Source organism: Monodelphis domestica, chromosome 1 (genome assembly GCF_027887165.1).
Source record: "Monodelphis domestica isolate mMonDom1 chromosome 1, mMonDom1.pri, whole genome shotgun sequence".
Lineage (NCBI taxonomy): Eukaryota > Metazoa > Chordata > Mammalia > Didelphimorphia > Didelphidae > Monodelphis > Monodelphis domestica.
This window is the reverse complement of record NC_077227.1, coordinates 232,897,652-232,925,558: the sequence shown is the minus strand read 5'-3', so window position 1 is coordinate 232,925,558 and position 27,907 is coordinate 232,897,652. Positions and strand designations below refer to the sequence as shown.

General features: G+C 39.4%; 1 protein-coding gene across 21 annotated transcripts in view; it reads right to left on the bottom strand.

Moving 5' to 3' along the window:
* Positions 1 to 27,907, bottom strand: part of FOXN3 (forkhead box N3) — a 547,426-nt gene that overhangs the window by 154,010 nt on the left and 365,509 nt on the right. For all 21 annotated transcript variants that reach the window (XM_056810542.1, XM_056810551.1, XM_056810553.1 and 18 more), the window contains one exon: positions 14,090 to 14,154. In XM_056810542.1, coding sequence (XP_056666520.1) covers positions 14,090 to 14,154 — 65 coding nt within the window. The remainder of the gene's footprint in view (positions 1 to 14,089; positions 14,155 to 27,907) is intronic.

Sequence of the window (27,907 nt, the reverse complement as noted above, 5' to 3'; positions counted from 1 at the left end):
CTCAAGATATGGGTTAACATGATTTATCACCATCTTCTGGAATTCTAGCTGGTCACTGCATTGATCAAAATTCTTATGTCTTTTAAAGTTGTTTGCATCATATAAAATTGTGATTGTATAAATGGTTTTGCCCAGTTGTTATCACTTAATCTACATCAGTTTATATGACTAACAAGAATTAACTGCATTGTATAGGCTACCAATAAGTTCTGTAACAGCTGAGAACCCTTATGGGCCCATAGAGTGAGTGAATAGAGCACACAGATGGCTCATGAGTGTGTTTAACCACTTTTACATTGGGGTGTATGGGGTGCTCAGGGAGGAGTAATATCTTTGGTATGGAGGGCTTGTCGTGCCCTTCTAGGGCAGCTCTCCAGCCTCTGACCCCCACCTGACACCCAGCTCTCACTTGTGGCTCCCAGTAGCCGCTAGCATGCGGCAGCGGCCACACCCCGGCAACGGCTTCGACAGGCCAGCTAAACCTTGTGAGGGTAGCCATTGGGTCATAGACCCCTGGTGAACCAGGCCTTGCTCACCCAGCATGTGAAGACTGCTTCGGTGGAACAGACGGAAGAAACTAATAAGAAGGTTCAATGGCTGAGATGGCAACGCAGCAAAGCACTGTGGAGTGCTTAGGACATGTTGGAGCACAAAGGACAACACGACCATCCAATGCAGCTGAGGAAGTCTCCAGGTGTAACGACTTTTCATGCCACTGGACCCAGGCTTCCAACGCCGAGAGTGGGACTGTCTCTGTGCACCGACTTTTCCACTTAAATCTTCATGCACAGGTGTCTTTGTGCACAAAAACAATAGTCATCCTCGGTTACCAAGAGACAACTACTACTACTACATTGGGGAACATGGCGTATATGCTAGATTTCTATTTGTTTACACACACACACACACACACACACACACACACACACACACACATCCACTATTTTTGAGGAGATCTGTTTCTAACTCACACTTCTCTCTCTTTGTACAATAAAACCCAGACTGGCCAAAACACTCAGGGCATGAGGTGCTCTGGCTCACTGGGGGTTAGTGCCTAAAACATATTACAATTTCCTACTATGCTCAGTACGACTTGTGGGACTCCACGTCTCTGCTACATGAGAGGCAATGTCCTGGGCATCCATTTTCATTGGAAGTCGACTCACCCTTCATGAAGATGCTCAGGGGGCCCCCCACCTCCTTACTCCCCCTCTCCTCTCTGGCTCCTTCCATCTCTATCTTCTCACACCCATCATGTTAGGGGTGGGGGAATTATGTAACAAACACAGGAAATAAACACGATGGGATAGGACACACGGAGGCATGGAGACATCCTATCTCTTTATCCCTAGCATCTAGAAAGGTATATGACAAGCATATGGTACACGCTTGTTGGATGAAGCCAGAGAGAGGGCTAGGATGTGGCATAAACATTACTTCCCCTTGTAGCCTCTGAGGGATGATGGCACTCAAATGATACATAGGATGGGTACAAAAGAGCCCCAGGTAACAGCAGCCCCCAAGCCACTGGCCCTGCCTCCAAACCATTATCCCCTCCCTCCCCCAAATCTCTGTGATTGCTCAGAGGAGCAAATCCTGTGGAGACAGAGCTGATTGCCCCCATCTCCTTCTAGACAGCAACTTGATGTAGAACCAGAAAGAAAGTTCTCACAACCTGTGGCACAGGGTACTGCCCAATGGTTAAACATAAAAAATGGATATGGCTTTATCATTCACAAAAGAAATTATGACTTAACTGTAGCCTTTTGTCTCTCTACACTCCAAACACATCTACCATCTTAACCACCAGGCAAAGGCCTTGTCATTTGCCCTAGACCTGAATCTTCCTCAAGAGGCTCACTCCCACAATATGACTTTGAGAGCTGTGGCTGCCTCGGTTTTTCTATTTGTATCCCTGGAACCTCAAACAGTGCTTTGCACAATAGCAAGTCTTTAATTAGAGCTTTTTCATTCATTAATTCATGAATAAATGAGAATCTATCTTGTTTTTAAACATTCATTCCCTCAACAGGAAGATTCCTTCATCTCCCCCAGGAAACAATTCCAGATGTGTAATAGCAATCACATCACTGTCAGAAAATTCTTCCTTATGTCTAACTTAAATCCCTCAGGCTGCAGATCAAAACCGCTTTTCTGGGACAGATGGAAAACATCTGTACTCTAGGCATACCTTTGCTACTATCACAGAGCTTTATTATCTTAAAACTAAAATAACTACTATCCTTTGGCTCAATCTTTTATTCAATTCCAATACCACCTGAATTCAACTCAGACTTACTGCATTAAAAAAATTACTGTATACATCTCCGAATAGAGACAGAAACAATATTTTCCCACCTCCTCAATTTATTAAATTGGATTAATTCATTCGTCTATCTTTCTATATTTCCATGTCTTCATTTGTAATATACAGGCAATGTGGTATTATCACCATAAGTCTATTGTGAAGAGTACTGTATAAAATTTAAAGCATTAAGAAAAGTGAACATTATATATTACTAATAGGTCATTATTATCAACATTAATATCACGAGAGTGCTTTGGAATTTTCTAAAAGGAAAAATGCAAAAACAGTAGTTGAGTTATATACACACATACACACAGCCCTAAAAAATATCTAGTCACAATAAAATTATTAAAGAACTATACAAGTAGATTATTCAATTAAAATCATCCACTTTTGGAAACCATTATCATCATTTTCTTAAAGATAGTAAAGGAAGCCTATAATAAAAAATCAAAGTTAACAAGTACTCCCCTGCTTTAACTTACCAACTTTACTTCTTTCATCCAAATCTGTCCAACTGACCAACATACGAAAAATAGGTAATGTCCAAACGATTTAGGCTGAAAGAAAAGTGGCTTTAGGGTCAGAGAACCTGGTTCCTACACAGGGCCTCTGATGCCTTACTCCCTGCATAATGCTAGACAGGTCACTTAACCTACCTGACTTTCTCTTTCCTTAACAGATATTGGACAAAATGGTGTCTTAAGGTCCCTTCGGACTCTAGATCTCTGATCTTATGACTATTTATCCCCAACTTCCCCATGTGAATTTTAAAAGTCTCCATCTTGGTCTAGCACCCAAAAATTGTGCACACCCACCTACACGGGCATGCGCTAGTCAATGACTAATCAGAAATAACTAACTGCCCACCTGGGCTGTCCTAAGCCAAGCTAGAGCCAACCATTGGATTTGTGAGACACAGGAAGAGAGGTAGGGAACAGCCTCTGAGATTGGCGGAACTTCCTGTGGAGAGAGCTAGGGGGAGTTGGTGTTAGGAGCTTGGAGAGAGAGGACGCCCGCAGACAGCTTTCCTTCAGATCGGTCACGTGAGTTAAGGACTGATTCTTCCACCTGGGCCTTTGGGCCTAAAACTCCCCCTGCCTTGGTCAGAGGTTGAGTAGCCTCTTTCCCTTTTCTCTTCTCTCCTTCTCTCCCTAACCTTTTCCCCACTCCCAGTGTGATTAAACCTTCATAAACCTCATTCTGACTTGAGTGTTTCATTTTAGGAATTTCATAAGTAAATTCCTTGGCGGCCATTGTTAAATATTACATAAATTTTGTAGCCACATTTGTAACCATTACTATATTATAACCTTCTCCCAGAAGCCTTAAATTTCCCCATTACAGTTTTGGCTAACCACTACGGGAAAAAGAACTTATCAGTCTTCTGATCTCCTTACTATCACCTGGGAGAAATCCCACCCCGGCTACCCCCTCTGGCTCTTGGCCCTGCCTTAGTGCTTGGAAGGTTTCTAGAACCTCAATAAATTTCCTGAATTTTCTTGCCTTTTCAACCCACTTATTGCTCACTCCCTCAGTCCTGTTACCAAATACCTTGGCTTAAAGACACAGCTGCCAGAACAGGTGAGTATAAAACACCTTTTCTCTTTTCCCTTTACCCCTTAAGTTAAATTGGGGTCAACAGGATTTTTTTTTCCTTCTCCTCTTTGTCTCTCATTTCCGTCTCCTTTTACTTTAAGGAGGTGGCTCAGTAGAGAGAGGCAGGCCAGGCTTACCTAATCAACTAAGCAAGGAGGAACCTCAGGAGAAGGAGCTCTTAGGAGCTCCTAGCCCGCAAAAAACAGCTGAATACAGCTAGGGAGCTAACTTAAAACCCATTTTTTTTTTCTGTTTCCTGGCCTTTCTAGTCTTAAAAATTTAAGTGGGCTTTGCTCAAGGAAGATAGCACATGGTCATAGCGGCTTTAGCCTGAGGGCCAAAGAAGATTGCTGGGACCCACCCACATACACTTTGTAAAGAAGGAGAATTTACAATACAATAGGCCCTTAGCCTGTATAGGGTTGTAGACTCAGAGCCACCTATTGTAAAAAGAAAAAGCCTGTGGAAAGTTTGCTGCTTTGCCCTGCTCCCCACTTGCTTTGTGAAATTACAAAATATACATATAAAAATGAGTACTATATCCTTTGACAATTATAAGGCAGCTGAAGAAGTAGGGGCATTGAGGAATGAAGGATACCTCCAAATTTTTATATTAATAGGTACTGTCATTTTTGTACTCCTCAATACTATATTTAGAGATGAAAAAATAAAACAAATTGAGGATAAAATAAAACAAAATGAGGAGAAAATAAAACAAAATGAGGAGAAAATAAAACAAAATGAGGAGGAAATAAAGCAAAATGAGGATAAAATAGAAAATATTGAGGATAAAATAGAAAATGTTGAGGATAAAATAGAAAAAATTGAGGATACAATAGAAAAAATTGAGGATAAAATAGGAAATATTGAGAATAAAATAGAAAAAATTGAGGATAAAATAGGAAATATTGAGAATAAAGTAGGAAATATTGAGGATAAAATGGGAAATATGGAAGATAAAATAGGAAAAATTGAGGATAAAATGCAAGCCCAATTAGAAGATCTAAAAAGTTTCTTACAGGATCAATTGACAAACAACCACTCTACCAGAAATAGACCTGTTTCTGAACCTTTGAATGAGGAAATTTCCTTCCCTGAAATAGAGATGGAAAATACCTTTCCTATAGCCAAGTTAACAGACTGCTTCTCTCGTGTAGTGCAAATCTTGTCTGAATTTAATCCCCAAAACCCTTCCCCGGCAATCCCAGATTCTCATGTTCCTTCTCCTACAGAAAACCAAATTCCAATGCAAGAGAGATCTTGTCCCCCTAGAAAAACCTGTCCTTGTCAAACTGACCCACAGGTGCAAAATCCAACTAGAGGCCTGTTTCCTCTAAGAGAAGTACCTGAAATAGGACGAAATGGGGATGTGGTGACTTTAAGACATAGGATACCGTTTACTCCCCAAGAAATAAATGAATTTACACGAAATATTCCCACATATGAACAAGATCCTTTTCTAGTAACAAAAAAGATGGGAGACATATTTTTTCAGTATAATCCGTCTTACAAGGACGTTGAGAGCTTACTCCAGGCTTTTTTAAGTGAACGTGAAAAAAATAAAATAATTGCTCATGTCAACAAAACCAGGGGGCGTAATGCAGCACATTGGCCATCTCAGGATCCCGAATGGGACTATAACAATCCTGAGGATTATCTACAACTATACCGTTGTAGAGAGGCCATCCTCACGTCCATGAAGGAATGTGCGGACAGTACAGATAAGTGGATGGAACTGGAAAAAATTAAGCAAAAGGAAAATGAAACACCCTCCAGATTTATGGACAGAATTATCGAGTTTGGGGACAGATACTTAGATTGGGACTTAACTAAAGAGAGTAGTATAAGACAAGCTAGAAGAATCTTTGTAAACAATTCTTGCAAAGCAATTAAAAATTATTTCAAAACACAATGCCCAAGATGGTCAGATATGGACCTTGAAGAATTGCGAAAAACAGCTATATATGTTTTAAAGGGAAACGAAGAAAAGGAGAAAGAAAATGATGATGACATGGAGGAAATGAAGAAAAAAATGAGATATTTAATAGATAGGATAACTAAATTAGAAAGTGGGCAGGGTAATGAACCAACGACAATTGCCCCTCTCCAGAAATCCAATTATCAATCCATTACTTGCCACTTCTGTGAGAAGAAGGGCCACAAAATGATGGAATGTAGAACCTTTCTTAAGATGTTTGGAAGGAATACACAGTTTAATAATAGTTTTAGAAATAATAACTATAATGAATATAGAAATAAGAACTTTAGAAACCAGAATTATAGAAATAGGAATTGGGAAATTAATGACAATGCTCAAATTGAAGAAAATTTTAATGATAATACTCAACAATATATGAGAAATGGCGCTCGTCCAAAAATTACTCGAGGTACTAATGACTCTCAGAGAGGTGCCCTTCAGGGGGGTGCCCAAGGAATATCCCAAACACAATGATGGTGCCCGGGGGGGGCTAGGGCACAGGAATCAGAGGATACAACCTTTGATTTCCCGGACCCTGATGTCCTACTACCCGTTGTCCCTATCCACTGCCCTCCCCATACTAATGAACCCCATGTTACCTTAAAGGTGGGTAACACCTATTATGATTGTCTATTAGACACCGGAGCTTCCTGGTCTGTATTAAAGAGAAAACCTGATTTACAATGTTATTCTATTGGCTCAGAGAATGTAATGGGAGTATCAGGAATAACCCAAAGAGTTAAAAGACTTCCTCCTAGAATGGTGTCTGTAGGACCCCTAGAGGTACAACACTCTTTCCTTTTGATGCCTGACTCCCCTTTAAATTTGCTGGGGAGGGACCTTCTATGCAAACTCAGAGCCACAATAACCTGCTCCCCAGATGGCTCATTATCATTAGAAGTACCAGAGGAATCTTTAAAATTACTCCCTGTACTTCTCTCGGAAAACCAGGACGCAAAAGAGCCTTCCATTTTCGAAATACCTAAAGATATACCTGAGTCTCTTTGGGCCACATCTTCTTCTGATGTAGGCTTGCTTAAATCTGCTGTTCCTGTGCAGATAAAAACTAAATCTAGCCCACCTCCTTCTATCCCTCAGTATCCCCTCTCAAAGGAGGCAATTGAGGGTATTACACCAGTTATTAACTCATTAATAGAACAGGGAATAATAATCCCTTGCAAATCTGAATACAACACGCCCATCCTACCAATTAAAAAACCAAAAAAAGGGCCCGATGGCAAGCACATCTATAGATTTATACAGGATCTAAGGGCAGTAAATAATCACGTTATAAAGAGACACTCCGTAGTTTCTAACATACATACTATTATTTCATCTATTCCTAGCACAGCTACATACTTTACAGTAGTAGACTTGTGTTCAGCCTTTTTTTCAATACCAATACATGAAAACTCCAGACATATTTTTGCTTTCACCTGGAAGGGCTCACAATATACCTGGTGTCGGCTGCCACAGGGTTATGTCGAAAGTCCGAGCTTATTTGAGCAAATTTTGAGCCAAGACACAGACAATATAACATTTAAAAATAGCAAATTAATCAAATATGTAGATGATCTACTCTTGGCTTCAACAGATGCAAAAACATGTCAAGAAGATAGCAAACACCTTCTTTTGGAATTGCACAAAAGAGGTCATAAGATCTCGAAGGACAAAGTTCAGTGGTGTCTCCCCAAAGTAGAATATTTGGGGTTCATTCTGACAGCTGGTGCCCGCTCTATTTCTCCCAAGCGAATTGAGAATATTCAAAAATTGAGTGCTCCTACTACTAAAAAACAGTTAAGAGCAATTCTGGGAGCAACAGGGTTTTGCAGACAATGGATTCCTTGTTATGGGGAAATTACTAAACCTCTTATAGCACTAACAAGGGATGTAGTCCCTGAACCCCTCAAATTAGAGCCTGAACACCTGTCAGCTCTATCAGAGCTAAAAAAGGCTATCTTATCTGCCCCTGCTCTAGGCATCCCAAATTACAACAAGCCATTTACTTTATATGTGCATGAGCGAAGAGGAGTAGCCTCTGGTGTGTTAACTCAGACTTTGGGACCTTCTCAGCGCCCAATTGCTTATTATTCTGCCCAACTAGACCCAGTAGCAGCAGGAGCACCACCATGCCTTAGAGGAGTAGCTGCTACAGCCTTACTAGTAACAAAAACCGTTGATTTAGTATTGGGATGTCCATTAACAATAATGTGCCCACATGAGATTGAAGCATTATTGGTAAAACATAGAACACAGGCATTCTCGGATCAGAGAATTACAAGGTATGAAATAACCTTATTAAATAGTGAAAATATTACCTTGAAACGCTGTTCAACTCTTAACCCTGCCACCTTGCTTCCAGATTTACCTACTTCAGGAGAACCACTACATAACTGTGAAACATTAGTGTCCATGGCAGAAAAGCCTCGAGATAATCTCTTGGACACTCCCTTAGACAATGCAGATCTGATTTTATTTACCGATGGTTCCTCTTTTATGAGGGATGGCATACGTTACACTGGAGCTGCCGTAGTCTCAGAATTTGCCACTGAATGGTCAGCTTCACTACCTTCTAACATTAGCGCTCAAGGAGCAGAGCTCATAGCTCTGAAACATGCCTGTATAATTGCCAAGGATAAAAAGGCAACAATTTATACGGATTCTAGATATGCTTTTGGCATTTGTCACTCAGTCGGGATGCTATGGCTCCAGAGAGGATTTTTAACCTCAGCTGGAAAATCCATAGCTAATGCAGAAATTATTAATGAAGTTCTTTCTGCTCTCAAACTGCCTAAAGCCCTAGCTGTAGTTCATTGCTCTGCCCATACAGGAGGCTCAGACCCTGTCTCTAGAGGAAATGACCGAGCAGATGCTGCTGCAAAACTAGCAGCCATAGAAGGACCTGGATTAATTTTAACATTAACAACCACTGATAATTTAAATTTATCACTCTCCTATAATGAAAAGGAAGTGGAAAAATGGAAACAAAAATTTAAAGCAAAACAAATTAATGGAGTATGGGTGTCATCTGAAGGAAAACCCCTGCTCCCTAGAAGTTTCTATAACCAAATTTGCCAATCTATTCATAAAAATGGTCATTTTGGTACCCAGGGCATCGTGGACTCTGTTAAGAGAGTATGGATAGCCCCTGGTATAACTACCATAGCCTCTAAAGTGTGTTCATCCTGCCCTACCTGCCAGGCATATAACCAACATGCCTTTCGTGGTAAAGCCTTTGGTGGACGTCCTCTGGCTTACACACCTTTTGAGCACCTGCAGATAGATTTTATAACGATGCCAAAGGCTGGACAATATAAATTTTGTTTGGTCATAGTAGACCAACTGACCAGATGGCCAGAAGCATTTCCTACAGCCCGAGCCACAGCAGCTTTTGTTGCTAAGGTGCTTTTAAAAGAAATTATTCCTCGCTTTGGCCTACCAGCACGTATTGACTCCGATAGAGGGAGTCATTTTACCGATTCTGTCTTAAACCAGATATATTCTTGCTTGGGGATAACTCCCAAATTCCATGTTCCATATCATCCCCAGAGTTCAGGCCAAGTTGAGAGGATGAACAAAGAACTTAAAACTATGATTGGAAAATTATGCACTGAGACCCATTTAAAATGGCCTGAAATTCTCCCTCTGGCCCTATTTTATCTTAGAAGCAGGCCTAGAGGAGACTTACATATTTCACCATTTGAGATGCTTTTTGGACATCCGCCTATACAGGCTAAGCCTTTCTCCCCGGCTTATACATCGCTATTAGGGGGAGATATTACTATTGCTTCCTATATACAGGAATTACAGCACAAACTGCGTGAGCTACATGAATCCGGAGCTGCAGTACAAGCTGGACCACTAGACTTCTCACTTCACGACCTGAACCCAGGAGACAACGTGTATATAAAGAATTTCAAGCGTACTGGAGCAACTGAACCTTCATGGGAAGGACCATTCCAAATATTGTTAACTACTCCAACATCTATAAAGGTTGGAGAAAAGGACTCTTGGATTCACTGTTCTCATGTAAAGAGAGCATCTTCTGTTGAGACTGATTGACTGTATCCTATACATGCATTGGAGATAACTATACATTGACAAGTGGAACTGTTTTATTCTGCTTTTGACACATTGAATTCCTAAATTTAATTTTTTTCCTTTTTTCCTTTTTTTTTCTCTTTTCCTTATTTTATTATTATTATTATTTTTACATTATTTTATTTTTTTTCCCTTTTTCTCATTTCTATGTACTTTAGGTACATATGATCAATATTAATTTTTATTCTACAATATTAGTTTAAAAATATATATACTTGTTGTTATTATTAATACGCACCCAAACAGCTTTAGACTATGGGAACCTGCCATTTATTGATAATTGTTGTGGGACTATGATTAATGTTTGTGTCTGATTCTAGATATGAGATCAAACAAGGAGCACAGATATAACCTGGATAATGCCAAAAGAGCTCACAGGTCTAAAAATCAAAAGACCAATCCAGGTAGGATTAATACATTTCTAAGCCAATACTAAGGACTTGAACCTAGTGTGAGACTCGGGGTTGCGACACTTGACAGACGTTAAGATGTAGGCCTTCCCTGTATCCACACTCTTCGTGAAAATACCTACAGACAAGTACCTAAGGTTGGCTACCATCCTGGCTCCATCCATCCCTGAGAACGAAGGTAAAATCAGACGAGGGAATAACACTTCCCTAGATATAAAATAAAAATCTGGTCCTCTTTTTTCTCTCCTATAGTATGGCAACTTCCTGTAGCCTTGGCTGCAAATGGGGAAGTAAAAATATACTGCATTCTGTCCTACAGACTTGTGGGATTAGAAATTACTTAACTGGACCCTAATACAGAGGCCTGTAAAAAAAAAAAAAAATTTTTTTTTTTATTCTTGCTTTCTCAAATTTTGTATACATAGATTTTTTGATTTTGATACTGATTTTGAATTCTTTAATGTAAATATGCATATATAAAGGGTTATATTTTTTTCCCTTAATTTTTTCCCTTTTTCTTCTTTTGATTTTGATTTTATTTTGATATTGTTTTGTTTTTCTTTTGAATTAACTCACACACCCCCACAACTAAAACTTGAATCCTCAGCTGGACTCAGTGTTTTTTCAACACGTTCTTCAGGGGGGATTGTATTTCATCAAATCCAAGATTTAAATTTTGTTCGAGAGAGAAATCTTCAGAGAAGCTTGCTAACTAACTGAATCCAGAGAATGAACTGTTTGCAGAAAGATATCTAAACCTTTTCACTACAGGAAGATCCAGAATGAACCTTGGGGTGTGGTTGATTGAACATTTTTTTGAATGTACACTCTTATGCCAAAGGGGACTGCCCCCTAATTGGCTTTTGTCAATGCGCCCAGCAAAACATTGGTTTGCTGTCTTTCTCTCTCCTCTATTTCCCCATATTTACAACTATTATAATTTTCCTCTTAGTGGGTAGAAAAAATTTTTGTATACACTTATAGTTAGAAATTTTTGGGGTGCAGTATGCTTATGTTTAGTGATCAATTGGGGAGACTAGTCTCCCAATCATCATCAGGGGGGATTGTGAATTTTAAAAGTCTCCATCTTGGTCTAGCACCCAAAAATTGTGCACACCCACCTACACGGGCATGCGCTAGTCAATGACTAATCAGAAATAACTAACTGCCCACCTGGGCTGTCCTAAGCCAAGCTAGAGCCAACCATTGGATTTGTGAGACACAGGAAGAGAGGTAGGGAACAGCCTCTGAGATTGGCGGAACTTCCTGTGGAGAGAGCTAGGGGGAGTTGGTGTTAGGAGCTTGGAGAGAGAGGACGCCCGCAGACAGCTTTCCTTCAGATCGGTCACGTGAGTTAAGGACTGATTCTTCCACCTGGGCCTTTGGGCCTAAAACTCCCCCTGCCTTGGTCAGAGGTTGAGTAGCCTCTTTCCCTTTTCTCTTCTCTCCTTCTCTCCCTAACCTTTTCCCCACTCCCAGTGTGATTAAACCTTCATAAACCTCATTCTGACTTGAGTGTTTCATTTTAGGAATTTCATAAGTAAATTCCTTGGCGGCCATTGTTAAATATTACATAAATTTTGTAGCCACATTTGTAACCATTACTATATTATAACCTTCTCCCAGAAGCCTTAAATTTCCCCATTACACCCATCGTATAAAAGAGGAAACTGATATTAATTGGGGAGAAGCATCTTGTTCAAGGTCACAAGGTTGGTGGGTAGTGTGGCAATGATTTGAACCCAGGTCTTCTACTGCTAAACTAAGGTTTTTATACCACACTGCTTTCATTTAGTGACTTTGAATTGGATAAGTAGCTGCAGAGTTTTGATTCTCAGGGTCTATGGCTTAAAAGGGTAGAAAGGAGGGGGGGAAAAGGAGAAAAGTATACTATCAAGATGCCAGGACTTCCTAAGACAGACCTTTAAGGAAAGGTCAATAGCCTAGAAGACAATCAAAAGAAAACGTGGGGGGAAAAAAACTCCTTTGAAATAAGAAAAACAAAAACAAAAACAAAAAACCTAAGATGTTTAGAGTAATTACTTCTGAAGGATAGACAAATTTCATCATAAAGAGCTGTAGATACCCTACAAATCTGCTCTGGAACATTGAGAGGTTAAGTAATTTGCCTCTCCTCCCCAGGGTAGGTGTCAAGAGGTAGTATTTGAACCAAGAACTCAGGCCACCCTCCTCATGAATGCTGTAACCAAGTAAGAACCCATCTATCCTCTAGGTACAGAACAAAATTATCTGAGGAATGACCACTCTACAAATTCTTGAAAATGACTTTCATCAGAAGGTCCAAATATTGGAGTAAAAATTATAATAATCCCTTGAAATTAACAAGAAAGACCATGGCTTAATTTCTTACTGCTTTCTATTTAGATTGGCTACATGAAAAAAAAATCCTTAAAAAAAAATGTGTTCACTGATTACAGATAGAGCTCTACCTATAAGCTATTAACAGAGACTTTCATTCTCTTGCCAACAGTCTGGAGACATAATATGGTGATTAAGATTAGTGTTAATGGAACCTACCTGCCTAAAAGCCTGCTGGTACAGAGAAGAAAAGCAAAGAAACTCCAAAGTTCACTGATTTCATAGCCTCCTGATAATGCAGACATCAGCCTATAGCACAACAACAAGGTCATTCAATTGCACACACTGTGTGAGCTGCTTCTACAATCTCAAGGTAAAATGAATTTCTGGAAGTTTTTATTACACTCCTGACACAAATGGCTGCTGTTTGGCCTATACATTTTAGGGGGAAATGACTTAAAAGTACAAAAACTAATTCAGGCCCTAACCCTCTTCCCAGAAGAACTATCAATCAAAACTTTTGGTAGAAGAAAAGTCATTCATTTGTCATGTCTACCACAATTCAGAACCCCAGCCAACGAGGAGATGTTAGAGAGAAAAGTAAGCCGATTCTTAGTTCACTATCAACACTCCATCCATACAGATAGTGTGGATGACTCTAAATGCGGAGTAATTCCCCCAACTTTTTCAATTTGGGCTTTAGGTATTTACCCGAACAACTCTGTTTCCTTTAAGCAGATGGTAAAGGCAGTTTTCGTTCCCCAAATGATATATGAGCCAGGCTCTAGGAGAAGACAGCTGAAGAGTGAAGTTCCATAGTCTGGGGGAGGGGGGAACAAACAAAGCAAATGACCCACCTTTGGAAAACTAGCTGTGCCAGGTCTGAGGATAAACCAAACACTGTTTCTCAGTCACATTTATACATCAAAGTTATGATATACCAAGAAGTCCCTGAACACCACCACAGCTTGCTAAATAGCATAAACATATGAAATAAAGAAAAGGGAGACCTTCATAAAGGAGGTGACTTTATTGATCTTGTTTCTGTTGCTATCATACCACGAAGACCACGTAATCCCAGTTTCACCAAAGGAGACAAACACAGCTGGAACTTATACCCAGCAAGGCAGCAGCCCAAGAAAAGACAAAACAGAGACATATATTTCAATCATTTCAAACTAGTAATTCACCATTTCCAAGAGACTGGAGGAGGAAACAAATAGAAGGAAATAAACAGATCCAACCCACAGAACTCCTAATTTTCCAAAATGAGTCCACTGCTAAGGCATTCACTGTGAACTGTGAGAATAAATCATCTTCATTGGAATGAAGGAACAGTAGATAATATAACAGTGGATGATAACTGGGACCTACCTTGTAAAAGGGCTCCATTTCTCTTGAAGAAGGTGCTTCCTGGCCAGATGGGTGGACCTGATGTGCTAGAAGAAAAGAAGAAATAAGCATCAAATCTTATTTTATTTGCATTCAGTCACATGCCAGCACTATAACTTGCACGCAAAAATCCAGAATAAGCCATAAGAAGTCTTTCTGATCTCTGCATTCTTAATTACCCTAGGTAAGAACACACATCTCTCATTAAAACTAGCTTTTGCCTTTTACTCACCTCAGTTTTTAGTGTATGTAGTCTCTGTTTCTTTCTCTGAATCAGTATTTTGGGCTCAAGAGGCTTCATTACTACTTTCTTTTAAAACTTTTTTCCTTTTGTGTCAATTATTGAAGCTTTTTGCTTTCGTGATTGGCTTTACTCCCCAGTTTCCTATATGGGCTTCCCCATAAGATTTAGTGTGGCTCTACGTTTTAATAGAAGTTTGACATTATTTAATAATAATATGATTGTTAATATAAAGGAGAACTTGGGACACAGTATATCTTGTCAATTTGTTGCATTAAAGTATTGCATTATATCTCTTCCATGATATTTAACAGATGTATAAACAACCAGTCTCAGGAGGAAGAAGGGGAAAATATAAAGATTTCACACAATCTCTGGCTACTATTCTTTAACATTGGTTTAAAATCAATTGAGCAAAATTCTCTACCTCCCTCCGTCTTTCCCCTTCCCAGATGAGAAGCAATCTGATATAGATTTTACATGTGCAATAATGTAGAACATGTCCCCATATTAGTTGTTTTGTGAAAAGAGAACGCAAACAAACAAAAAAAATGAATAAAGAAAGTGAAACAGTATGTTTTGATTTGTATTGAGACTCCATGACTTCTTTTTCTGGAGGCAGATGGCAGTTTTCATCATGAGTCCTTCGGGACTACCTTGGATCACTGTACTGCTAAAAATAGCCAAGCCTTTCACAACTGTTCATTATATGAATTCTGCTCACTTCACTTTGTATCGGTTCTCGTAGATCTTTCCAGGTTTTTCTGAAATCACCTTTCTTGTCCTTTGTTATATTCCAATAGTATTTCATCACATTCCTCTACTTCAGCTTCTTCAGTCATTCCCTATAACTTCTAATTCTTTGCTACCACACAGAGTCCAATTGCTTTTAACAGCTGAAAATATACTGTTTTCAGATAAATGATGAGATGAAATTCACTAGAGTAAACTGAGAATGCCTGAGTGAGGAAGATCTGGGTTCGAAATCCATTTGTGATTTTTAAGTAACCTTGGACAAGTCGCTTAATAATCTACTATAACCAGGACAGTAGCTGACCTATACTGGTAAAGGGAGCTTCCTAGTCCAGTGAAATCACAAATCCAAATAAGAATTAAGAAAAAGAAACCAAGAGAGTTTTGATAAGTACTAAGAGTTAAATTGGGAATGTAGAAGTCTTCTGAATCAAAGAATGGTTTAAGTCAATTTGAGAAAGTACTCAGCCAAAAATATTGCTATATCAAGCCGGAAATACCATGAAAATTAATTCTACTCAAGAATATGCCGAATACTATACTGTTATTCTTTTGGTTCCTGTGTATATACTTGTATATAAATATATGAATCTAATTATGTGTGTGAACGTATATATACATATATTAAATGGGACTAGCAAATTGTGATTTTATACATACATACATATATGAAAGGAACAAGACATCTAAAGGATAAGTGGATTTGTGGTACATTTCCTTTACTTTTTAAAACCAAAGAGTAGCCAGATGGTGACTTAATAAGGCAACATAGTATAGTGTATAGAAGGCCGGCCTGGGAATCAGAAGACCCCAGTTAGATATGTCTGGTCTTGGACATGGCTCCAGTTTTCCTCATGTCTTCAGTTAATCTCAAAGGGGGCTCTAACATTTTAAACCCTTCTACAGTAAGTCTAGAAGTCTAGCAAGATATGCACTCAGAGTTAATATACAAAAAGATCCTCAAATATTAAAATTATATAAGATACTCTAGGAAACAAAATCTATCTTAAAATAAAATTTTAAAACGATAATTTTTTAAAAGTTGTATGAAAACAATATAAAAAAGTAACAGCAGCTTTTGGAGTGTTTGAGGGTTAGAAATCACTTCACTAGGGGGCAGCTGGGTAGCTCAGTGGATTGAGAGCTAGCCCTAGAGACTGGAGGTCCTAGGTTCAAATCTGACCTCAGATACTTCCTAGCTGTGTGACCCTGGGCAAGTCACTTGACCCCCATTGCCTAGCCCTTACCACTCTTCTGCCTTGGAGTCAATACACAGTATTGACTCCAAGATGGAAGGTAAGGGTTTTAATTTAAAAAAAAAAAAAGAAGAAATAAAAAAGAAATCACTTCACTCATCACAACTCTAAGAGATAGTATATAGTATTATTTGTTTTATAGTCAGTTAGTCAATAAATATTTATTAAGCACCTACTATGTGTGGTTGAGGCTACACAGAAAGGCAAAAGAGAGTATCTGCCCTCAAGAAGGTCATAATGGAAGCAAATAAAAAGTACAAATAAACTGTAGAAAGGATAAATAGGAAGTAAATCAGAGAGACAAAACACCATAACCAAGAGGAGCTAGGAAAGGATTCCTGTAGGAGATAAGGAAACAATTGGGTAGAGTCACTTGCCCAACATCTCAGGGAGCCAGGTGATCTGACTCTCAATGAAGCATTGTTTCCATTATCAGTCCACTGCAGTGCAGATAAAACACATGACATACCTGCAGTGGTTTTTACTGCCTTTTCTGCCTTTGCTCCTTCCTTCTCTCCATAAACAGGCCTGCAAGCCAAAGAAGGGGGCCAAGGTTTGCAGAAACAACAGATGGACCTACTGTGGTTCTTAGAGCTAAGAGCTGGGAATCAGTAAACATGTTTCTTCTACTTGACTCCAGCTCTCCAAGTGTTTTGAGGTTCAAAGTTAAAAAAAAAATTTTTTAATTAAAAGGCATAAAATTGCTTTAAATTATCTCAGCCAAAGCCCTACTTTTCAAGAAGTTTTTACCAGTCCTTTCTTAATCGAAGTGTCTTCCTGTAGAGACAAACTGATTTATCCTGTCTTTATCCTGTTTGTAGTTGTTTGCATGTTGTCTCCCCATTAGACTGTGAAATACTTGAGAGGGGAGACACAGTGGCTGGCACATAGTAGGAGCTTAATGAGTCTTGTTGACTCAACTAGATAATCAGCATTTTTACAACCTACTTTTTATTAGAAAATAGTAAACAGCAGTGTCTTTACTACCAAAATAGCTTTGAAGTTGTTTATCACTTGGGTTGTATGTGTTTCTTTAAACAATGCTGTCCCCAAGGACTTGTTAATTGAAATATCATCTTAAGATTCCTTCAAAATAGAGAGAGAGAGGCAAGTCTCCTCTCAGGCTGTTCAGATTGCTGCCTGATAATGGCTTTATACCAGAAAGACAGGAAAGGTAGAGAAGACAGAAAGTAGTAGACAAATTCTGCTCACTCATTCCTTTGTTCAACAAGGGAGGAAAAAAAATGCCAAATATGCCATGGCCTCAGCCATCAATATATTTCCATTTTAGATTTTCCTAATTTGTAAACATCAAGATGATTCTCCTGTGATTCAGATATGGAAAACCAAATGAAGTAGAATCTCTTAAGGATGCCAACATTCTTTTAGAGGCCATTGCCTTGACAGGTATAATGGCATAAGTGCTAAGTGAATGCCAGTAGGGGCTGAGCTTGGAGAATCACTGAATCTCCAAGTTCTGAGCCTCCTCTGTTGGGCTGAACTCAAGGGGGTGTCTACACTAAGTCTAGCACTCCTATGGTGAGACTCTGTGGAGCTGGGGGCTACCAGGCTGTGTCCAGAGGGGCAAACCAGCTTTGGTGAGGAAAATCCAGCAGGTTCAAGCTTCAGTGCATTTCAGGATTGGGATTAGGAATGACCTGCCGTGTCTAAAGCAGAATAAGTCAAACAGATTAAGGACTGAAAAAAGGCCAGTGAATTTCAACAATAATAATTTCCCACATTTCTAGCAAGCTTTCAGCTTTACAAAGCACTTCTCATATATTATTTAAATGAAGCCGTTAAGAGATCATTGGAAATCTCTTAAAAGTGTAGTTTCATTGGAGGGGTGGGTCTGAAGCACACACTCCACATGGTCTACAGCCCTCTGCAGGAGTGGAAAGAAGAAGAGATCAGGAACAATAGCTCCCATAAGGAGCCATCCACATTTTCCCAATAAATCTTTGTAAACAATGGTAAGCATTCCCATGAGAACTATCTGGGGTGAAGGGTCTACTGCTTATATAATCTAAGAACATAACAAAGCTCGATTTGCTTCCATGCCTGCTCTGAAAAATGAGATCATCTGCAACAATATTCTAATTTTTTTTTTCAGAGAGCCCCTCAAAATAACAACTCAGAAATTTCAAACCTGGGCGACTAAAAGAATAGTGGTATTATGTAGGCAAAAGGAGCCAAGTTGGAAAAGAGAAGGTATGGCATCAGAGGACCTGGATTCAAAAGCCAAGTCTTGTGACCATGGGCAACTTTCTTTCCCTTCTCTGGGCCTCGATTACTTTTCTTTAAAATTAAATGATTGATTAATAATGACTAAAATAATTAATCATTAACAGCTATGGGCAGCAAGTGGTATAATGGATAGAGTGCCAGAGCCTAGAGTCAGGAAGTCATCTCCGTGAGTTCAAATCCAGCCTCAGACATTTCCTAGCTGTATATCCCTGGACAAGTCATTAACCTTGTTAGCCTCAGTTTCCTCATCTGTCAAATGAGCTAGAGAAGGAAATGTCAAACCACTTCAGTACCTCTGCCAATAAAACTCTAAACTGGATCACCAAGAGTCATACACAACTGAAAATGACTCAACAACAATTAATGACTAGATAACTCTACAGTCCCAGAAATAAATCTATAATTCAGAATGCAGATGAGGCATTTGGTGCCTTGTCCCCATCCTACTCACTCTTCTGCTCTCCTAGGGTCAGAGAGAAGCAAAGACCTAAAGAATGAGATTTTGAATATTTTTGAGTATGAGATGACCTATATGTATACAAGGAGTGATAACAAATTTGTTAAACAATGGAATTTTCTGGCTTCAAATTTTTCTGGGGGCTAATGCTCCTAACCAAAGAGACTCTCAAAAGAACAAGTAATAGAACCCAGAGAGGATGGAAGGCAAAGGAGAGAAGCTGGTGCTATTCCTCTCTTCCAAAATTTTGGATGGTTTTTGACAATGAGAAAGTGGAGCAGGCAGTTCACTCCCACTGAAGCACTGAGGAGGAGGGATCAAAGCTGCTTCTAGATTGGGAGATGAAACACCCACACACAACATATGTAAAAAAAAATGAATACCCTGAAAAAGAAGGGATCAATAAGTATAGAATCATGGAATGTAAACAGGATCTAGAACAAGGGGGTCACTAAATCTGAGCCAGAAAAGACTCTTGTTTGAAGGATGGTCCCTTCTGCACCATGCCCAATAAGTGACCATCCAACTAGAGAAGTCTATGATCCTATGATGTGACCACCAGGGCAGAGCTCTGTTCTTGTTTTTTTCTTACAGCAAAGTTAAATCTGCCACGCTACCCTCTGCTTGCCTCTCTCCTCTGAAGCTCCCCATCCTCTGTAATTCTAGTGGCTTCTTTCTCCTGATGAAATATTTCTAGTTTATCTTGTCTGTACATGGATGTTTGCATGCGATCCCCCATTAGAGTGGGAGCTCTTCAAGAACAGAGACTTTTTTATCTCTAGTGCTTAGCTCAGGGCTTGGAACTTAGAAAGCACTTAAAAAAATGTTTGTTGACTGACTGAAGCCAAGCAGAATGTCTAATCCCTTCTTCCACAAAATACTTGAATGCCTCAGTCTTCTCTCCTCCAAGCTATTATCCGCCATTCCTTTGAAGATCTTAAGATCCTTGAGCCTTTCCTGGTGGTTTTCCTCTCGACTTTACTCAGCTAATCAATGCCTTTACTGCAAGATAGCACTTAAAAACCAGACCGTGACATTCCAGAACTACCTCCATCTTTCTGGAAGTCGCCTGCCTAGATGGCACCGGCATCAATGGCGGCCATATATCCCATTGTTCACAGGATCTGACTGGCATCATGAGATCTGCAGTTCAGAGAGACAATCATCCTCTTCTTGGTCCTGAAGGTGACTTTGGGCTATCACAATCTTGTGATTGTGAGTTGGAAAGTAGACTTCCAGAAGTCTTGAAAGAGAGAGACAGAACACAGACAATAGTCCAAAAGAGAGCAAACTGGGGCAGCTGGGTGACTCAGTGGATTGAGAGCCAGGCTTAAAGAAGGGAGGTCCTAGATTCAAATCTGGCTGTGATACTTTAACTGTGTGACTCTGGGCCGTCACTTAATACTTGCTTAACTCTTACCAATACACAGTATTGATTCCAAGACAAAAGGGAAGGGTTAAAAAAGAGGGACAGTTCCTGCCTTTGAGGCACATATACACATATATAAACCACAAGAACATATAGCTACTAAAGCTTAATATTTAAAGAGATAATACTTTAGTTTGATTGACAAGGTAAGAATTTCCTAAACAAAATGAATTTGGAGACAGGGATTTGGACAGGCATAGTATCTTACAAGTTTATCAGCACTGGGGAAAAAAAGCAGAAATCCAACACTCCTAAGAGGACACATTTTTAAGAGAGTGCTGCTACAAAGTAAAAATGCATACTTTCAATTTGATTTTATTGAAACCTCAGACGGGTAAAGAGGAAACGTCTTTTTATATTTAAAATAGTCTTCTGCAGTAACTACTAGATATAAATCTACCTTTTACATGATTATGTCAGAGTAAATCCATGCAAACATAAAAGATTTATTGTATGTCTGATTTCAGTGCATTATTAAAATAAAAGAATAAGGATTTCTTAACCGTCTATTGTGTGAAGAACATCGTACCTGGTGCTAGAGTATATCTATTAGGCTTTCGCAAGTCACAGTATCTACCCTTATGTGACTAATGGACTAGCAGGGGGCCTCCACACAATTTTTATGCTCACAATCTTCTAGGGTAAGTATACAGGGAAGTTATATAACAAGAAATTAGTCTAGTAAACATAGCAGAAAACTGGATATATTTTTAACTACACCTTACAGAGGCCTCCACTTTTTTTTGTAAATTGTGAGGGCTGGACTAGATCATTTCTAAGGTCTGTTCTGGGGGGAACCAGGTGGCACAATGGCCAAAGCACTGGGTTCAGAATCAGAAGATTCATCTTCCTGAGTTCAAATCACACTTTAGACATTTATTAACTGTGTGTCTAAGCAAATCACTTAACCCTGTTTGCCTCAGTTTTCTTATTTGTCAAATAACTGGAGAAGGAAATGGCAAACCACCCCAGTATCTTTGCCGAAAATTCCAAATGGGGTTACAAAGAGTTGGCCATGATTGAAATGACTTGACAACCAGGCCTGTTCTAGCTCAAAAGTCTTCAATTTATGGCCTGTGTAAGACATAAGGGGGATGGTCCTAGCATTACCCATATAAATACTACTAACTGTTACTATGCACAAAAAGGCAGTCATGCTTTCACTTTTGTATGTGAGGATCTAATGGTTCTTCTACATCTTTGTCTGAAAATGGTGGGTAGTAAAGGGGATTATTAATACACCAATAATCTATAAAAAGAGAAGAATGATGGTTCCTTATGCTTCATTAACATAAGATTTAAATTAACATCAATAACTCCAACTATTATTTTTAATTTTTGATATTTATATTATTTTTATAAAGTTTATCAATAATCACTTGAAGTAGAAGATATAAAAAAGATAGAAGTATAAAGTCTAATCTAACCTAACTAACCACCACCTGGCTCTCCATCCAACTCCTCAGCCGTGTTCTAGGGGGTCACACCAAAACTATAACCTCCCTATGTTCACACATAGTATAAACATGCAAATGGGATGATGGGAAAGAGTCCTAGGGGGAAAATTCTACCCATGCATTAATAATTCAAGTAAAGAAGTTCAACAGGACAAGAGGCATTGTCATGGGAAGTAGAGAGGACAGCAGAGGTCAAGTCTGAGGCCTCCCAGAAGCAAAATCACATCCTCATGACACAAGTAGTAAAACTGAATGAAGAAAGGGAGAGCTAGCCATGTGGTGTGTAGTGGTTTGGAAAATGTGGACAGAATTATCTGAATTGGTATAAAATCACCCTACCTAAATAAATCAATAACTCCCAATTTAATTTCTAATCTTTTAGATTTGCCTTTTATATGGTTCCAAGTCTCTAGATTCTTAGCTATCTACATACTTATGAGAAAAAGCTAGAGATGATATATCTGGCTAGGAATCTATCCAAGGCAAAATCCCAGGATAGAAAAAGCTATCAAGCTTACCATATGCAAGAGACAGACTAGAGTGCACATATTAGTAGAAACAATACCATATTGGTGGAACAAATATATCAAAAACTTCATTTCTTTGGTGTTCTAACAAGACGATATGCCCTTTAGCAGGATGATACCCCTTCCCTCTTTCTCAAAGAGAAACCCATAGGTTAAGAGGGTCTTACCTACCAGATAGGCAATCTGAGGACTGATATTTCAGTTTATTGATCTGGCTTATCATTAAGAGCTGGCAAAACCCAAGGGAACCATGACACAAACTTGAACAACAAGCTCTATTTCCACGACAGATTTAGTGTCCTAAATGATTCTATCACATTCCCACTTTTCATTGGGCATTATGCCAAATACACCAGGAAACACCACAGACCCAATGGTAATATGTTCAAAGTATCACTGGACACAAAGTATGTATATAATGTATTTTGTGTATGAATAGGAGTGTCGATTTAGCACTAGAAAGGATCAAAGTCACCTAGTCAGTCAACTAGAATTTATTAAGGGATTATTATGTGGTAGACACAGTGCCAAGAGCCAGTGATACTTGGGGTTTCTTTTGGTCCACTGAACCAAAATGGCCTTAGATATAATGCCTCTCCTAGAGTCATAATGTTATCTTCTCGGTCAAAAACATACAGGTGGCACATAAATGGAATCGGCATAAAGGGAAAATTGACTGGAATGATTAAGGTGTTTATTATTAACTCCACCAATAGTTCTATCTCCCCCATACCTGGTGGGGTGCTTATATGAGCTCAAATGGAGTCAATGGCTACATTTTCAGTGCCAGCACTTACACCCCAACAATAGGTAAATGATCTTGACTTATTATTTTGTTGAATGGCTTAACACTTGAGATGTAAGAAACTAATAGAAAAAATTTAAGTCACACAGGTTGAACTTTAAATATGTCATATGCACATTATTTTTATCAGAGAGCTGATGGTTAAACAGTTCCTGTACCTCTGGACTTCCCTTGCATTTTGCACCACTGCAAGATCAAGCCCAATTCTGCCAATAATAATAATAATTAACATTTACATCTATTTATGTATTTATATCTAGGTGCCAGGTACTGTGCTAAACACTCTGCAATTATTATCTTATTTGATAGTTATGACAACTCTAGTGTCATTTTACAGATGAGAAAATGAAGAAGAATAGAGGTTAAGTGATTTCTCCAGGGTCACAGAGTTTTATAAATATTTGACATGGGACTTGAAATCAGGTCTTCCTGGCTCCGGGCCCCATGCTCTATCCATTGTGTCAGTAATGGACAGTACCCAATGAGGATGAGTGAGAGTGGTAATGGGGGTGGAACATCATACATACCCATCAAATGAAATAACAAGCATAGCATGCTTCTCAATCTTAAAACTATATAAATGCTACCTGTTATACTATGATGATTAATGTTGCCCTACGATATGTTGGTTATGAACTACTTCCCACTCACCCCAACCCCCTTTCTTTTTTATACTTTATTACTGGGAAGTGGATAGGGGTGAAGAATCAAGCTTTTGTTTTAAAACTTTTTGTTGTTGTTGTTGTTGTTTTTTAAAGAAAAACGTCCAATGTGAATTGGGGTAGAAGGGTGAGAGGGTAGGATGCAGGGAACAAACACCATTCTAATCTTATCTCAGGGATTTGGGGAAAGGACTTTGTGTCCCTCTGCTCTGAAGTCACAGCAGAAGTAAATTCTTGTAATCTTCTTGAGAATTGGGAAGTGAAATCAGAGGGCACTTCCTCAACGGCTACCTTAGGTTCTCATGAAGATCATGTTCTCATGAAGATCAAGATTAGGTTCTCAGAATCAAAGCAGGATGCTAAAAACTCCCCATTAGATACAATTACCTTGAGTTTTCTTACCACCACTGAAACATCAAGAAATAATACAATGTCAAACATCCTCTGTGCTTCACATCAACATGGACCTCTTGGGTAGAGAACATTTAATTTCTTGGAAAATAAATTTTTATTGCACCATCCCTAGTCCACCAGGCAAACCGGGCTTTTGTGGTGAGCCTTACATGTAACAGAAAGTTGCCTATGCTGCTTGAACGATGTATACATGGAATGATGGTTCAAGTGGCAAGTTCATCTTTTTGGTCACATTCCTACAGTAAGAATTATGGATGGCAGATTTCAAGTCTAGCACTTTCTTTTTATACCACAGGAAATTAAGACCCACTCAAGTTATTTGATGAGCAGCTCGGTGGTCCAGTGCCTAGAGTGCTAGACCCAGAGTCAGGAAGACTCTGCCTCAAGATATTTACTAGCTTGTGTGACCCTGTTTACCGCCATTTCCTCATCTGTAAAATGAGCTGGAGAAGGAAATGGCAAACCACTCCCAGGATCTTTGCCAAGAAATCCTCAAATGGGGTCACAAATCATCCAGGTTCATCACCTTAGGTACGTACCATCTTCTGTTCTTTTTTTTTTCCCTTACTTCCAATAAGTTGCTACGCTCTGTTGATTCTACTTCTCCAACACATCAGTCCCCTCCCTTCTCATCACTCAACCACCAGCCTTGTACAAGTCTTTATTAGCTCTGGTTCAGGCTATTACCAGAAAGTTTTCAATTTGGATTTCTGAATTGTAGTCTTTCTCCTTTCCAATCTGTCCTACATACAGATGCCAAAATCATCTTTCTAAAGCATGAGGAAAAATATGTCATGGACTCCATATTGCTTCCAGGATAAAATACAAACTCTTCAGCTTTGAAGGCTCTTGACAATCTGGCTTTAGGTCATCATTCCAAGTTTATTGTGTATTACTTTCCTTTATACACTATACTTGCTAGAAAAATTCTGAGACTCAGTACTCCATGTCCCAACTCCTCATCTGTTTCCCTCTGAAAACCACTGCTAGCAACATATTCCTCTCCTGCCTTCTGCCTCTTAGAATCCTGCAAGAATTAGCTCATGTACCACCTCACCTGGGACCAGCAAGGGAGCTCAGTGGATATAGAGCTCTGGGCCTGGAATCTGGAAGATTCCACTTACCGAGTTCAAATAGTAGCAGCAGCAAGTCACTTAACTGTTTGCCTCAGTTTCCTCACTAGTCAAATGCACCAGAGAAAGAAATGGCAAATTCCTCTAGTATTTTTGCCAAGAAAACTCTAAATGGGGTCAGCAAGAGAAATCCCAGCATGGTCCAAAGATTACATTAAAAAATTACATCTTTTTTTAAAAATCTACACAAAGGTTACATATATATCTGGGTAACTGTGAAAATAACCTAATTTCTCTAATTCCCAGGTTTTAGATCAGTAAAATAAAGGGCCTAGACTAGATGATCTCTTCTATGACCCTGTGATTTTTTCTTTAAACCCTTATCTTCGGTCTTAGAATTCGCACCGTACCTCGTTGTAAGGGGTAGGCAATTAAGGAGAAATGACTCCCTCAGGATCACACAGGGAGCAAGTACCACCTAGCTACCTCTGGTCCTATGATTCTTATAAAGTGCTGTCACTTTTTTTAAGGTGCTTTATTTTCATAAGGACCTCACTCACATCAAACTTACATATGAACTAATTCCTTTAAATCAATGTGAGATTAAATTCAAATAGGTGACTGAACAAATATCATTCTAAGTTTCCAAAGATCAAAATGGATAATTTTCCCTTTGCAAAGGTATGACCTTTCGAGCACGTCCAAAACAGGACAAAGAATAAATGAGTGGAAATGTACCAAGAACAGTCCTATCTCAAAATATGGTAACAGATGGAAACATTATTAAAATGATCAACCGTACTGTCAAATGCCTCAAAAACCACAAGCAAAAGAATTATAGTTACTGTGACAGCAAAAGAGTAAATATGTTTTAAGAACGCAGAATCAATTTGGGGGCCTGAATGGAACTTTTTTTAAAAACTGGAGACTTATACCAGCTCCCCTGATTGTCAGGGCTGCCTAAAACCAATTAACTAACTTAGCTACCCTTTATCAAAGTCCCTTTCTTGCTTTAAAAGCCACTCACATGCTGCCGCCAAGTGTCTTCTGACCTTCCCTCTGGAATCCCAGGTTAAATCCATTTCCTATGTTGGATGCGTGTGCATCTGTGCATGTACCTGTATATAATTTATGTGCGTGGCTTTTGTCCTCAAAGAGGACCAAAATGCCACCATTATTGGTGATATCTTTTGACTCCTGCATTGACAGGATTTAAGAGAGACGGGGCTCTCTTCCCCAGTCATCTAAGTCCAAAGGCTTCAAAGCAAAAGCCATGACTGGTGATGGAGGGATGCAGTGGATGACCATGACTTCTTCTATGATTGAGTTCTAAGGATTCTGCCAGTGTCATGACTGTTAGAACAAAGGCTCTCAGCTGCCCTGTCTGGGGAAGTCTTTGCATGTCTGGGATGGTCACCCCACTAACTCACCGATTGGTTGGAGGTCCCCCAGTTGCCCTCAAATGGGCTCTGCCTGCCCAGATGTTTACTTGGGTGCAACCTCTGGGCACACTCACATGGACTAGCTTCTCTGAGCCACAGGTGAGAGCCAGAGGGTAGGGGACCCCAAAGGAGGAAAGCCCCCCTGAAAAGGGGCTTGGCAAGCCCTCGTGCCAGAGGTGTTAGCTTCCCTGAAACCCTGTGGGTACAAACCCCCAATGCACAGACACAGAAGTCAGGAAGACATCCTCAGTTCAGAACCCTTTTCAGGAACTAACTAGCTGTATAACCCCAAGCAAGTCCTGGTTATCTTTGATTCTATTTCCTCATCAGAAAAACAGAGATAATATACCTATAGTCTGTGCCTCTTGGGTATGTGGGGGAAGAAGGGGAGTACCCCCCACACACAGACACATAATCTCTCTCTCTCTCTCTGGATTTTCCATTCTTTCTCTGGTTGCTCTCTTCCCTGTCTCTATCATATACCCTAAGACTTCCTTCAAGAGGCAATGCTCCATACATTCAGCCTCTCTGCCATGTTCTTACCTACCCCTTCAAATACCGTCCATCCTGCATAGTGCAAGTGATGCTTCATATTCTCTTTGGATTCACCTGTTATTTCTGACCTTATGCCCATGTGAGAGTGATGGGAAGAGAGCCAACCTCAGAGCTAGAACAATTTTAGTTCAAGTCCTGCCTCCGATAGGCATTGTTGTTCTTCGTGAGCAAGCCACTTAACCTCTCAGCGCCCCCCCAAAGCAAATCTCCAAAACTAAAAATTAAAGGTAAATTGTTCATTTGTATAGGTGGAAGGCATTTCTGAGTTAGGCATTTTCTAGGGTTGGCATTAAGGCTAATCTTCTCTCCTCCCCTCCAACAAAAATTCCCTGACCATAATGGGGGATTCTCTTCTTTCTTTCTCTCCTGCATTCTCTACATAGTTATTAATTTAGAATTGCAGCATATACCATCATCTAGAGATATTTTCTATAATGTTGTCTTCTATTATAACATTTCTACTTATCCTCCCAACCAAATGC